Source organism: Panulirus ornatus, chromosome 7 (genome assembly GCF_036320965.1).
Source record: "Panulirus ornatus isolate Po-2019 chromosome 7, ASM3632096v1, whole genome shotgun sequence".
Lineage (NCBI taxonomy): Eukaryota > Metazoa > Arthropoda > Malacostraca > Decapoda > Palinuridae > Panulirus > Panulirus ornatus.
In genome coordinates, this window is record NC_092230.1 from 31,157,882 (window position 1) to 31,172,277 (window position 14,396).

The following is a 14,396-nucleotide window of genomic DNA, read 5'->3' on the forward strand; positions in this document are numbered from 1 at the left end:
ACAGGAGTGATGGGAGTATGTGATAGAGTGTAAGAAAGTAAACTCTAGATTGATATTGGGTAAAACTGAAAGTGGATGGAGAGAGGTGGGTGATTATTGGTGCATATGCACCTGGGCATAAGAAAGATCATGAGAGGCAAGTGTTTTGGGAGCAGCTGAGTGAGTGTGTTAGTAGTTTTGATGCACGAGACCGGGCTATAGTGATGGGTGATTTGAATGCAAAGGTGAGTAATGTGGCAGTTGAGGGAATAATTGGTGTGTATGGGGTGTTCAGTGTTGTAAATGGAAATGGTGAAGAGCTTGTAGATTTATGTGCTGAAAAAGGACTGGTGATTGGGAATACCTGGTTTAAAAAGAGAGATATACATAAGTATATGTATGTAAGTAGGAGAGATGGCCAGAGAGCATTATTGGATTATGTGTTAATTGATAGGCGCATGAAAGAGAGACTCTTGGATGTTAATGTGATGAGAGGTGCAACTGGAGGGATGTCTGATCATTATCTTGTGGAGGCGAAGGTGAAGATTTGTAGAGGTTTTCAGAAAAGAAGAGAGAATGTTGGGTTGAAGAGAGTGGTGAGAGTAAGTGACCTTGGGAAGGAGACTTGTGTGAGAAAGTACCAGGAGAGACTGAGTACAGAATGGAAAAAGGTGAGAACAAAGGAGGTAAGAGGAGTAGGAGAGGAGGAATGGGATGTATTTAGGGAAGCAGTGATGGCTTGCACAAAAGATGCTCGTGGCATGAGAAGCGTGGAAGGTGGGCAGACTAGAAAGGGTAGTGAGTGGTGGGATGAAGAAGGTAAGATTGTTAGTGAAAGAGAAGAGAGAGGCATTTGGACAATTTTTGTAGGGAAATAATGCAAATGAGTGGGAGATGTATAAAAGAAAGAGGCAGGAGGTCAAGAGAAAGGTGCAAGTGGTGAAAAAGAGGGCAAATGAGAGTTAGGGTGAGAGAGTATTATTAAATTTTAGGGAGAATAAAAAGATGTTTTAGAAGGAGGTAAATAAAGTGCGTAAGACAAGGGAACAAATGGGAACATCAGTGAAGGGGGCTAATACGGAGGTGATAACAAGTAGTGGTGACGTGAGAAGGAGATGGAGTGAGTATTTTGAAGGTTTGTTGAATGTGTTTGATAATAGAGTGGCAGATATAGGGAGTTTTGGTGGAGGTGGTGTGTAAAGTGAGAGGGTTAGGGAGAATGATTTAGCAAACAGAGAAGAGGTAGTAAAAGCCTTCCGGAAGATGAAAGCCGGCAAGGTAGTGGGTTTGGATGGTATTGCGGTGGAATTTATTAAAAAAGGGGGTGACTGTATTGTTGATTGGTTGGTAAGGTTATTTAATGTATGTATGTCTCATGGTGAGGTGCCTGAGGATTGGCGGAATGCTTGCATAGTGCCATTGTACAAAGGCAAAGGGGATAAAGGTGAGTGCTCATATTACAGAGGTATAAGTTTGTTGAGTATTCCTGGGAAAGTACATGGGAGGGTATTGATCGAGAGGGTGAAGGCATGTACAGAACATCAGATTGGGGAAGAGCAGTGTGGCTTCAGAAGTGGTAGAGGATGTGTGGATCAGGTGTTTGCTTTGAAGAATGTATGTGAAAAATACTTAGAAAAGCAAATGGATTTGTATGTAGCATTTATGGATTTGGAGAAGGCTTATGATAGAAATGATAGAGATGCTGTGTGGAAGGTATTAAGAATATATGGTGTGGGAGGCAAGTTGTTAGAAGCAGTGAAAAGTTTTTATCGAGGATGTAAGGCATGTGTACGTGTAGGAAGAAAGGAAAGTGATTGGTTCTCAGTGAATGTTTTGTTTTGCGGCAGGGGTGCGTGATGTCTCCATGGTTGTTTAATTTGTTTATGGATGGGGTTGTTAGGGAGGTGAATGCAAGAGTTTTGGAAAGAGGGGCAAGTATGCAGTCTGTTGTGGATGAGAGAGCTTGGAAGTGAGTCAGTTGTTGTTCCCTGATGATATAGCACTGGTGGCTGATTCGGGTGAGAAACTGCAGAAGCTGGTGACTGAGTTTGGTAAAGTGTGTGAAAGAAGAAAGTTGAGAGTAAATGTGAATAAGAGCAAGGTTATTAGGTACAGTAGGGTTGAAGGACAAGTCAATTGGGAGGTAAGTTTGAATGGAGAAAAACTGGAGGAAGTGAAGTGCTTTAGATATCTGGGAATGGATTTGGCAGTGGATGGTACCATGGAAGCGGAAGTGAATCATAGGGTGAGGGAGGGGGCGAAAGTTCTGGGAGTGTTGAAGAATGTGTGGAAGTCGAGAATGTTATCTTGGAAAGCAAAAATGGGTATGTTTGAAGGAATAGTGGTTCTAACAATGTTACATGGTTGCGAGGCGTGGGCTATAGATAGAGTTGTGCGGAGGAGGATGGATGTGCTGGAAATGAGATGTTTGAGGACAATATGTGGTGTGAGGTGGTTTGATCGATTAAGTAATGAAAGGGTAAGAGAGATGTGTGGTAATAAATAGGGTGTGGTTGAAAGAGCAGAAGAGGGTGTTTTGAAATGGTTTGGCCACATGGAGAGAATGAGTGAGGAAAGATTGACAGAGTATTTATGTGTCAGAGGTGGAGGGAACGAGGAGAAGTGGGAGACCAAATTGGAGGTGGAAAGATGGAGTGAAAAAGATTTTGAGTGATTGGGGCCTGAACATGCAGGAGGGTGAAAGGCGTGCAAGGAATAGAATGAATTGGAACGATGTGGTATACTGGGGTCGACGTGCTGTCAGTGGATTGAACCAGGGCATGTGAAGCGTCTGGGTTAAACCATGGAAAGTTCTGTTAGGCCTGGATGTGGAAAGGGAGCTGTGGTTTCGGCGCATTATACATGACAGCTAGAGACTGAGCGTGAACGAATGTGGCCTTTGTTGTCTTTTCCTAGCGATACTTCATGCACATGTGGGGGGAGGGGGTTGTCATTTCATGTGTGGTGGGGTGGCGACAGGAATGAATAAGGGCAGACAGTATGAATTATGTACATGTATATATATATATATATATATATATATATATATAAAAAGATGTTCTGGAAGGAGGTAAATAGGGTGCGTAAGACAAGGGAGCAAATGGGAACTTCAGTGAAGGGCGTAAATGGGGAGGTGATAACAAGTAGTGGTGATGTGAGAAGGAGATGGAATGAGTATTTTGAAGGTTTGTTGAATGTGTCTGATGACAGAGTGGCAGATATAGGGTGTTTTGGTCGAGGTGGTGTGCAAAGTGAGAGGGTTAGGGAAAATGATTTGGTAAACAGAGAAGAGGTAGTAAAAGCTTTGCGGAAGATGAAAGCCGGCAAGGCAGCAGGTTTGGATGGTATTGCAGTGGAATTTATTAAAAAAGGGGGTGACTGTATTGTTGACTGGTTGGTAAGGTTATTTAATGTATGTATGACTCATGGTGAGGTGCCTGAGGATTGGCGGAATGCGTGCATAGTGCCACTGTACAAAGGCAAAGGGGATAAGAGTGAGTGCTCAAATTACAGAGGTATAAGTTTGTTGAGTATTCCTGGTAAATTATATGGGAGGGTATTGATTGAGAGGGTGAAGGCATGTACAGAGCATCAGATTGGGGAAGAGCAGTGCGGTTTCAGAAGTGGTAGAGGATGTGTGGATCAGGTGTTTGCTTTGAAGAATGTATGTGAGAAATACTTAGAAAAGCAAATGGATTTGTATGTAGCATTTATGGATCTGGAGAAGGCATATGATAGAGTTGATAGAGATGCTCTGTGGAAGGTATTAAGAATATATGGTGTGGGAGGCAAGTTGTTAGAAGCAGTGAAAAGTTTTTATCGAGGATGTAAGGCATGTGTACGTGTAGGAAGAGAGGAAAGTGATTGGTTCTCAGTGAATGTAGGTTTGCGGCAGGGGTGTGTGATGTCTCCATGGTTGTTTAATTTGTTTATGGATGGGGTTGTTAGGGAGGTGAATGCAAGAGTCCTGGAAAGAGGGGCAAGTATGAAGTCTGTTGGGGATGAGAGAGCCTGGGAAGTGAGTCAGTTGTTGTTCGCTGATGATACAGCGCTGGTGGCTGATTCATGTGAGAAACTGCAGAAGCTGGTGACTGAGTTTGGTAAAGTGTGTGGAAGAAGAAAGTTAAGAGTAAATGTGAATAAGAGCAAGGTTATTAGGTACAGTAGGGTTGAGGGTCAAGTCAATTGGGAGGTAAGTTTGAATGGAGAAAAACTGGAGGAAGTGAAGTGTTTTAGATATCTGGGAGTGGATCTGTCAGCGGATGGAACCATGGAAGCGGAAGTGGATCATAGGGTGGGGGAGGGGGCGAAAATTTTGGGAGCCTTGAAAAATGTGTGGAAGTCGAGAACATTATCTCGGAAAGCAAAAATGGGTATGTTTGAAGGAATAGTGGTTCCAACAATGTTGTATGGTTGCGAGGCGTGGGCTATGGATAGAGTTGTGCGCAGGAGGATGGATGTGCTGGAAATGAGATGTTTGAGGACAATGTGTGGTGTGAGGTGGTTTGATCGAGTAAGTAACGTAAGGGTAAGAGAGATGTGTGGAAATAAAAAGAGCGTGGTTGAGAGAGCAGAAGAGGGTGTTTTGAAATGGTTTGGGCACATGGAGAGAATGAGTGAGGAAAGATTGACCAAGAGGATATATGTGTCGGAGGTGGAGGGAACGAGGAGAAGAGGGAGACCAAATTGGAGGTGGAAAGATGGAGTGAAAAAGATTTTGTGTGATCGGGGCCTGAACATGCAGGAGGGTGTAAGGAGGGCAAGGAATAGAGTGAATTGGAGCGATGTGGTATACAGGGGTTGACGTGCTGTCAGTGGAGTGAATCAAGGCATGTGAGGCGTCTGGGGTGGACCATGGAAAGCTGTGTAGGTATGTATACACGTGTGTGGACATGTGTATGTACATGTGTATGGGGGGGGGGTTGGGCCATTTCTTTCGTCTGTTTCCTTGCGCTACCTCGCAGACGCGGGAGACAGCGACAAAGTATAAAAAAAAAAAAAAAAAAAAAATATATATATATATATATATATATATATATGTCTGTGTGTGTATATATATATGTATACGTTGAGATTTATAGGTATGTATATGTGCGTGTGTGAACGTGTATGTATATACATGTGTATGTGGGTGGGTTGGGCCATTCTTTCGTTTGTTTCCTCCGCTACCTTGCTAATGCGGGAGACAGCGACAAAGTATAATAGATAAATAGAATAATGAATATATTAGAAATTTTAAGTTAGATACATTAGTTGATTAAAAAACTAAGATTCATAGGGATGGAAAGGAAATATTAATGTGTAGTTATAGGGTTAAAGGATTATGACTGGAAATGTAGGGTAGCCCTCAGGACAGGTTCATTAGAAAATAGAATGTTTTAATCTTCTTGGTTAATAGGAGATATCAAGAAATTTGAAGTAAAAGGAAAGTTTTTGTAAGCCATCTATTTTTGTTGCTGTACAGACTTACGGTAGATTTGGTATGCTGTATGAGCTCAACTTATCATGTTTCTTGACGCTTTCATCTTTGTCTTTTCTCTGCCATCCCCGGTGGATGACTGATAACTTTTCTCAATGCTAACAGTTCATTATCTGTCAAATCATTATCACCATAATTAGTGCCCCAAAGACCAGGGCAGTATCACTTCTTATTGTGTTATATGGGTAATTGAATCACTAAGAATCTCTTTCCCAGGTGCTAATTGTAGTTCCTTGTAACTTGAGGCATCTTTTCATACTAAGAGAGTGTGCTTTTCAGTTTAAATGATGGCAGGCAAAGGCTACCTGTACAGGTACTGCTTAGGTTCCTGTTGAGTAGGACTTTGTTATATGTGAGTAACTATAACTGTACTATTTTTGTCTTGGTGTTAATTCCAGTTTCTTTTGACATAAGGCATCTCTAAGTACTTATAGAGTGCACCTTCAAGTTTTTGTAAGGCAGAGAAAAGGCAGTCCCTACAAATATGGCTAGGGTCGCCATACCAGGAAACATACAAGTACGGCTAGGGTCTTTTTGGAGTTAATAAAGTATCTCTGTCAACCCTATTTTATCCACATCCTTGAATGCCACATACAAATCCTTCTCTTTCTCTTAGTATTTCTCACACAGATTCCTCAAAGCATACATGTAGCCCACACATTTACCACTCATGAAGCCTCAGTGTTTCTCCTCAGTCCAATGCCATGTGCATGCCATTACCCATTGATCACCATTCTTTCATGCAGCTTACCAGGTATACTCAACAAGCCTATACCTATGTAATTTGGCATTTACTTCTTCCTTCCTTGCATTTATTCAGTGGGACTTACTGTACAGGCATTCTATCTGTCCTCTGGCACCTCACATACATTGAGAACCCTAACCAACAAGACAGCAACACTGTCATCCCGTTTCTTGAGAATCCCACTGCAGTCCTATCCGTTCCAGCCACTTTTTCCATACTTAATGTTGCATTAGGCATTTTCACCAAACCAATTATCATGACTGTTTTTGCCTTGTGTTACTTCCTGTTCCAAACACTCTACAACTGCCATGCTGTCATTTAACACATTCGTCAGTCCTTCAAAATCCTCACTCTTTTTTTCTTCACGTCTACTCTTCTTGTAACCTTTTTTCCATCTTCTCCCCTTTCTGAGGCTACCATTTATTCTCCTGTTCTTTTTGGACTATTCTCCTCCTTTCTGAACATTTTCTTATTCTTCCTGAAGTTTACCATTAGTCTCTGACACCATATCTTGCCTTCTGTTTCAGCTCCTGCACCTTCTTCTTAACCCCCTGTATTTTCCACTTGTATATCTCCCAGTCACTTACAATCCATCTTTGTAGGTAACAGCCATACCTCTTTCTTTTTTTTTCGTCATAAACAACTTAGCTTCCTCATCCCACCACTCGCTATCCATTTTTATATGCACACATCCCACCAACGAAGTTAAGCACTGCCTTTTACTAAATACCTTCCATTTCTTGCTCACTCCCCTAATTCTATGAACTTCTTCCATTTGCCATTTTTTACCCAATCTTTCCTGTTATTTTCTCTCTTAAGCCTCTTTTCCTCACTCAGTCACTTTCATCACCATCTTTCCACTCATAATAGTTCTACTTTTCCAAAAGCCTGTATAAACTTTCACCCTTGAAATGATCAGACATTCAACTTTCTGTCCCTCTCAACAGATTTACATCCAGGAGTTTCTCTTTCACACACCTGGCATTTAGTACTTAATCCAGTAATGCCCACCTACCAGCTCACTAACATATTCTTATGTATGTCCCTTTTTTTTCAAACCAGGTATTTCCAATCACCAGTCTTATTTTCAGCACACAGGATACCACATCCCTCCCCCAAGTTAAACTCTTATTTGCCACATTACACCCATTTTTTCATTCAAATCACCCATCTCTTAAATTTGATCCTTCACATCAGAACTGCTGACATAATCATCTCCCAAAACAACCATCTCTGCTCCTCACTCAGCTTGCTACTAGGTGCATATGACACTGACAGTCACCCACCTATTGTATCCATTTTCATTTCCATGCACTTCAATCTGGAGCTCAGTCCCTTCAACTTTGGCAGAGATGCCACCACCTTCGTTTGCTTCCACCCTAACACCAACACCAGACTTTACTCCTAAGCTCTTCCCAAACCGTTCGTATGACTTCCCCTTTAATCTGAACAGGGATGTACTGTAGGGTTCACTACCCGAGGAATTATTCAATGGTTAAGACCTTGCTATCAAGGATTTCTTGCAAGTCCATCAGACATGAAGGGTATTTGAAATCCACTTGAAGGTTTCTCTCATGAGGAAGATATTTGACCCAGGAAATATTAAGCCATGCAGACACCTCAACAAAAGAAGAGTATCCTAAGGGTTCATTTATAGAAAAGAAGTACCATGAAGTTGTCTTCATCTAGTGCTAGTGACTTCATGTATTTTTTATTATGTAAATCCTCCTTCCATGTTCAATAGTCAGAAAACTAAATGAATGAGGGCAGGTGAGGGTTAACCTCATAAATTCTGTTTGAGATTGTAGAATGCCATGTCTTTGAGTTAGATCCTTCATTTGGCCTCATTCCTTGACCAACCCACCTTCCCTTGTAAGCTTGGGTTTCCTCCCAATGACCTTTGAGACTCGAGTGGAAGAACATGCTGTGGAGTGTAGCAATGTTGGAGTGACAACATAGGTGAGAGGTTAAGGAAGCAGCTTTGCAGGTGATTATATCACTGTTTTTTTAATAAAATTTTTCACACAGCTCTCAAGGATGCATTATAGTTTTATATTTCTTTGCACATTGAACGTAACTATGGCATGATTATTGTTTTGTTCATTTACCTTACTGACTAAATTAGATGGCATTTTTGAGGGAACTACATGATGGAAGGTAGGTGAGGGGTTGAACTCAAAAACATGAAATGCTTTTCACAAACTCAGAGCCAACTTTTTCATATCACCAGTTTGTATACTTATTTATTTATGTGTGAAACTGATTTTCAATATTAGATGTTAGTTTTGCATCTGTTACAAAGACTTTTGCATGTTGAAAAGATTGGAGATTGCCATACCTAGATCATTATTGGTATATTTTTTATGTATATTAGATTGGTTTTACCATTTTTTGGTAGGGAAATTGACTATCAGGGTGTAGAATGAAGTGAAAGATATAGTGGATATGTAATTAAGTTATTAATTTCAAGCCCTGTTTGATCATTTTTTCATAATACTAATTTGAAGCACCATTTGATATTTTTTCATACTTTTTTCCTTTTCAGATGCTTGCAAGAGAGTGATATAAAGGCTATCACCACTGCAGATATTTCCATGCTGAAGTTACGCAATATAATGTTAAGATTAGTGGGAGCTGCAAGTAGACTTAGTTATTCAAAAATGAGCAATGATCAAGCATCTGCCAACAAAGAAAATAGGTTTGTTTTTTCAAAAATTTATTTTTTTGTATTTGTATGAATAGTTTTGAATATTCTTTTACTGTTAAGTGCTCAAGTAAAGATTTATTGTGTTTTTCTCTATTCTTCATAGATATATTATTTTTTATTGTACTTGATCGCTGTTTCCCCACATTTAATTAGGTAGCACCAGGAAACACATGAAGAAAGACCCATTCACTCATATATGTGTATATATATATATATATATATATATATATATATATATATATATATATATATATATATATATATATATATATATATATATATATATATATATATATATATATATATAATTTATTTTTTTATTATACTTTGTCGCTGTCTCCCGCGTTGCGAGGTAGCGCAAGGAAACAGACGAAAGAAATGGCCCAACCCCCCCCCCCATACACATGTATATACATACGTCCACACACGCAAATATACATACCTACACAGCTTTCCATGGTTTACCCCAGACGCTTCACATGCCTTGATTCAATCCACTGACAGCACGTCAACCCCGGTATACCACATCGCTCCAATTCACTCTATTCCTTGCCCTCCTTTCACCCTCCTGCATGTTCAGGCCCCGATCACACAAAATCTTTTTCACTCCATCTTTCCACCTCCAATTTGGTCTCCCTCTTCTCCTTGTTCCCTCCACCTCCGACACATATATCCTCTTGGTCAATCTTTCCTCACTCATTCTCTCCATGTGCCCAAACCACTTCAAAACACCCTCTTCTGCTCTCTCAACCACGCTCTTTTTATTTCCACACATCTCTCTTACCCTTACGTTACTCACTCGATCAAACCACCTCACACCACACATTGTCCTCAAACATCTCATTTCCAGCACATCCATCCTCCTGCGCACAACTCTATCCATAGCCCACGCCTCGCAACCATACAACATTGTTGGAACCACTATTCCTTCAAACATACCCATTTTTGCTTTCCGAGATAATGTTCTCGACTTCCACACATTCTTCAAGGCCCCCAGGATTTTCGCCCCCTCCCCCACCCTATGATCCACTTCCGCTTCCATGGTTCCATCCGCTGCCAGATCCACTCCCAGATATCTAAATCACTTCACTTCCTCCAGTTTTTCTCCATTCAAACTCACCTCCCAATTGACTTGACCCTCAACCCTACTGTACCTAATAACCTTGCTCTTATTCACATTTACTCTTAACTTTCTTCTTCCACACACTTTTCCAAACTCAGTCACCAGCTTCTGCAGTTTCTCACATGAATCAGCCACCAGCGCTGTATCATCAGCGAACAACAACTGACTCACTTCCCAAGCTCTCTCATCCCCAACAGACTTCATACTTGCCCCTCTTTCCAAAACTCTTGCATTTACCTCCCTAACAACCCCATCCATAAACAAATTAAACAACCATGGAGACATCACACACCCCTGCCGCAAACCTACATTCACTGAGAACCAATCACTTTCCTCTCTTCCTACACGTACACATGCCTTACATCCTCGATAAAAACTTTTCACTGCTTCTAACAACTTTCCTCCCACACCATATATTCTTAATACCTTCCACAGAGCATCTCTATCAACTCTATCATATGCCCTCTCCAGATCCACAAATGCTACATACAAATCCATTTGCTTTTCTAAGTATTTCTCACATACATTCTTCAAAGCAAACACCTGATCCACACATCCTCTACCACTTCTGAAACCACACTGCTCTTCCCCAATCTGATGCTCTGTACATGCCTTCACCCTCTCAATCAATACCCTCCCATATAATTTACCAGGAATACTCAACAAACTTATACCTCTGTAATTTGAGCACTCACTCTTATCCCCTTTGCCTTTGTACAATGGCACTATGCACGCATTCCGCCAATCCTCAGGCACCTCACCATGAGTCATACATACATTAAATAACCTTACCAACCAGTCAACAATACAGTCACCCCCTTTTTTAATAAATTCCACTGCAATACCATCCAAACCTGCTGCCTTGCCGGCTTTCATCTTCCGCAAAGCTTTCACTACCTCTTCTCTGTTTACCAAATCATTTTCCCTAACCCTCTCACTTTGCACACCACCTCGACCAAAACTCCCTATATCTGCCACTCTATCATCAAACACATTCAACAAACCTTCAAAATACTCACTCCATCTCCTTCTCACATCACCACTACTTGTTATCACCTCCCCATTTGCGCCCTTCACTGAAGTTCCCATTTGCTCCCTTGTCTTACGCACTTTATTTACCTCCTTCCAGAACATCTTTTTATTCTCCCTAAAATTTAATGATACTCTCTCACCCCAACTCTCATTTGCCCTCTTTTTCACCTCTTGCACCTTTCTCTTGACCTCCTGTCTCTTTCTTTTATACATCTCCCACTCAATTGCATTTTTTCCCTGCAAAAATCGTCCAAATGCCTCTCTCTTCTCTTTCACTAATACTCTTACTTCTTCATCCCACCACTCACTACCCTTTCTAATCAACCCACCTCCCACTCTTCTCATGCCACAAGCATCTTTTGCGCAATCCATCACTGATTCCCTAAATACATCCCATTCCTCCCCCACTCCCCTTACTTCCATTGTTCTCACCTTTTTCCATTCTGTACTCAGTCTCTCCTGGTACTTCCTCACACAGGTCTCCTTCTCAAGCTCACTTACTCTCACCACCCTCTTCACCCCAACATTCACTCTTCTTTTCTGAAAACCCATACAATCTAATATATATATTATATCGGAAAGCAAAAATGAGTATGTTTGAAGGAATAGTGGTTCCAACAATGTTGTATGGTTGCGAGGCGTGGGCTATGGATAGAGTTGTGCGCAGGAGGATGGATGTGCTGGAAATGAGATGTTTGAGGACAATATGTGGTGTGAGGTGGTTTGATCGAGTAAGTAACGTAAGGGTAAGAGAGATGTGTGGAAATAAAAAGAGCGTGGTTGAGAGAGCAGAAGAGGGAGTTTTGAAATGGTTCGGGCACATGGAGAGAATGAGTGAGGAAAGATTGACCAAGAGAATATATGTGTCGGAGGTGGAGGGAACGAGGAGAAGAGGGAGACCAAATTGGAGGTGGAAAGATGGAGTGAAAAAGATTTTGTGTGATCGGGGCCTGAACATGCAGGAGGGTGAAAGGAGGGCAAGGAATAGAGTGATTTGGAGCGATGTGGTATACCGGGGTTGACATGCTGGCAATGGATTGAATCAAGGCATGTGAAGCGTCTGGGGTAAACCATGGAAAGCTTGTAGGTACGTAAATTTGCGTGTGTGGACGTGTATGTATATACATGTGTATGGGGGTGGGTTGGGCCATTTCTTTCGTCTGTTTCCTTGCGCTACCTCGCAAACGCGGGAGACAGCGACAAAGCAAAAAAAAAAAAAAAATATGTATATATATATATATATATATATATATATATATATATATATATATATATATATATATTAGGGAGAATAAAAAGATGTTCTGGAAGGGGGTAAATAAAGTGCGTAAGACAAGGGAGCAAATGGGAACTTCAGTGAAGGGCGCAAATGGGGAGGTGATAACAAGTAGTGGTGATGTGAGAAGGAGATGGAGTGAGTATTTTGAAGGTTTGTTGAATGTGTTTGATGATAGAGTGGCAGATATAGGGTGTTTTGGTTGAGGTGGTGTGCAAAGTGAGAGGGTTAGGGAAAATGATTTGGTAAACAGAGAAGAGGTAGTAAAAGCTTTGCGGAAGATGAAAGCCGGCGAGGCAGCAGGTTTGGATGGTATTGCAGTGGAATTTATTAAAAAAGGGGGTGACTGTATTATTGACTGGTTGGTAAGGTTATTTAATGTATGTATGACTCATGGTGAGGTGCCTGAGGATTGGCGGAATGCGTGCATAGTGCCATTGTACAAAGCCAAAGGGGATAAGAGTGAGTGCTCAAATTACAGAGGTATAGGTTTGTTGAGTATTCCTGGTAAATTATATAGGAGGGTATTGATTGAGAGGGTGAAGGCATGTACAGAGCATCAGATTGGGGAAGAGCAGTGTGGTTTCAGAAGTGGTAGAGGATGTGTGGATCAGGTGTTTGCTTTGAAGAATGTATGTGAGAAATACTTAGAAAAGCAAATGGATTTGTATGTAGCATTTATGGATCTGGAGAAGGCATATGATAGAGTTGATAGAGATGCTCTGTGGAAGGTATTAAGAATATATGGTGTGGGAGGCAAGTTGTTAGAAGCAGTGAAAAGTTTTTATCGAGGATGTAAGGCATGTGTACGTGTAGGAAGAGAGGAAAGTGATTGGTTCTCAGTGAATGTAGGTTTGCGGCAGGGGTGTGTGATGTCTCCATGGTTGTTTAATTTGTTTATGGATGGGGTTGTTAGGGAGGTAAATGCAAGACTTTTGGAGCAAGTATGAAGTCTGATGGGGATGAGAGAGTTTGGGAAGTGAGTCAGTTGTTGTTCGCTGATGATACAGCGCTGGTAGCTGATTCATGTGAGAAACTGCAGAAGCTGGTGACTGAGTTTGGTAAAGTGTGTGAAAGAAGAAAGTGAAGAGTAAATGTGAATAAGAGCAATGTTATTAGGTACAGTAGGGTTGAGGGTCAAGTCAATATATATATATATATTTTTTTTTTTTTTGCTGTCTCCCGCCTTAGCGAGGTAGCGCAAGGAAACAGACGAAAGAAATGGCCCAACCCACCCCCATACGCATGTATATACATACGTCCACACACGCAAATATACATACCTACACAGCTTTCCATGGTTTACCCCAGACGCTTCACATGCCCTGATTCAATCCACTGACAGCACGTCAACCCCGGTATACCACATTGATCCAATTCACTCTATTCCTTGCCCTCCTTTCACCCTCCTGCATGTTCAGGCCCCGATCACACAAAATCTTTTTCACCCCATCTTTCCACCTCCAATTTGGTCTCCCACTTCTCCTCGTTCCCTCCACCTCCGACACATATATCCTCTTGGTCAATCTTTCCTCACTCATTCTCTCCATGTGCCCAAACCATTTCAAAACACCCTCTTATGCTCTCTCAACCACACTCTTTTTATTTCCACACATCTCTCTTACCCTTACGTTACTTACTCGATCAAACCACCTCACACCACACATTGTCCTCAAATATCTCATTTCCAGCACATCCATCCTCCTGCACACAACTCTATCCATAACCCATGCCTCGCAACCATACAACATTGTTGGAACCACTATTCCCTCAAACATACCCATTTTTGCTTTCCGAGATAATGTTCTCGATTCCACACATTCTTCAAGGCTCCCAGGATTTTTGCCCCCTCCCCCACCTATGATCCACTTCCGCTTCCATGGTTCCATCCGCTGCCAGATCCACTCCCAGATATCTAAAACACTTTACTTCCTTCAGTTCTGCTCCATTCAAACTTACCTCCCAATTGACTTGACCCTCAACCCTACTGTACCTAATAACATTGCTCTTATTCACATTTACTCTTAACTTTCTTCTTTCACACACTTTACCAAA

At 41.4% G+C, this 14,396-nt stretch overlaps 1 protein-coding gene across 2 annotated transcripts in view; it reads left to right on the plus strand.

Moving 5' to 3' along the window:
* Nucleotides 1-14,396, plus strand: part of psidin (phagocyte signaling impaired) — a 477,751-nt gene that overhangs the window by 392,662 nt on the left and 70,693 nt on the right. For both annotated transcript variants that reach the window (XM_071663426.1, XM_071663425.1), the window contains one exon: nucleotides 8,749-8,901. In XM_071663426.1, coding sequence (XP_071519527.1) covers nucleotides 8,749-8,901 — 153 coding nt within the window. The remainder of the gene's footprint in view (nucleotides 1-8,748; nucleotides 8,902-14,396) is intronic.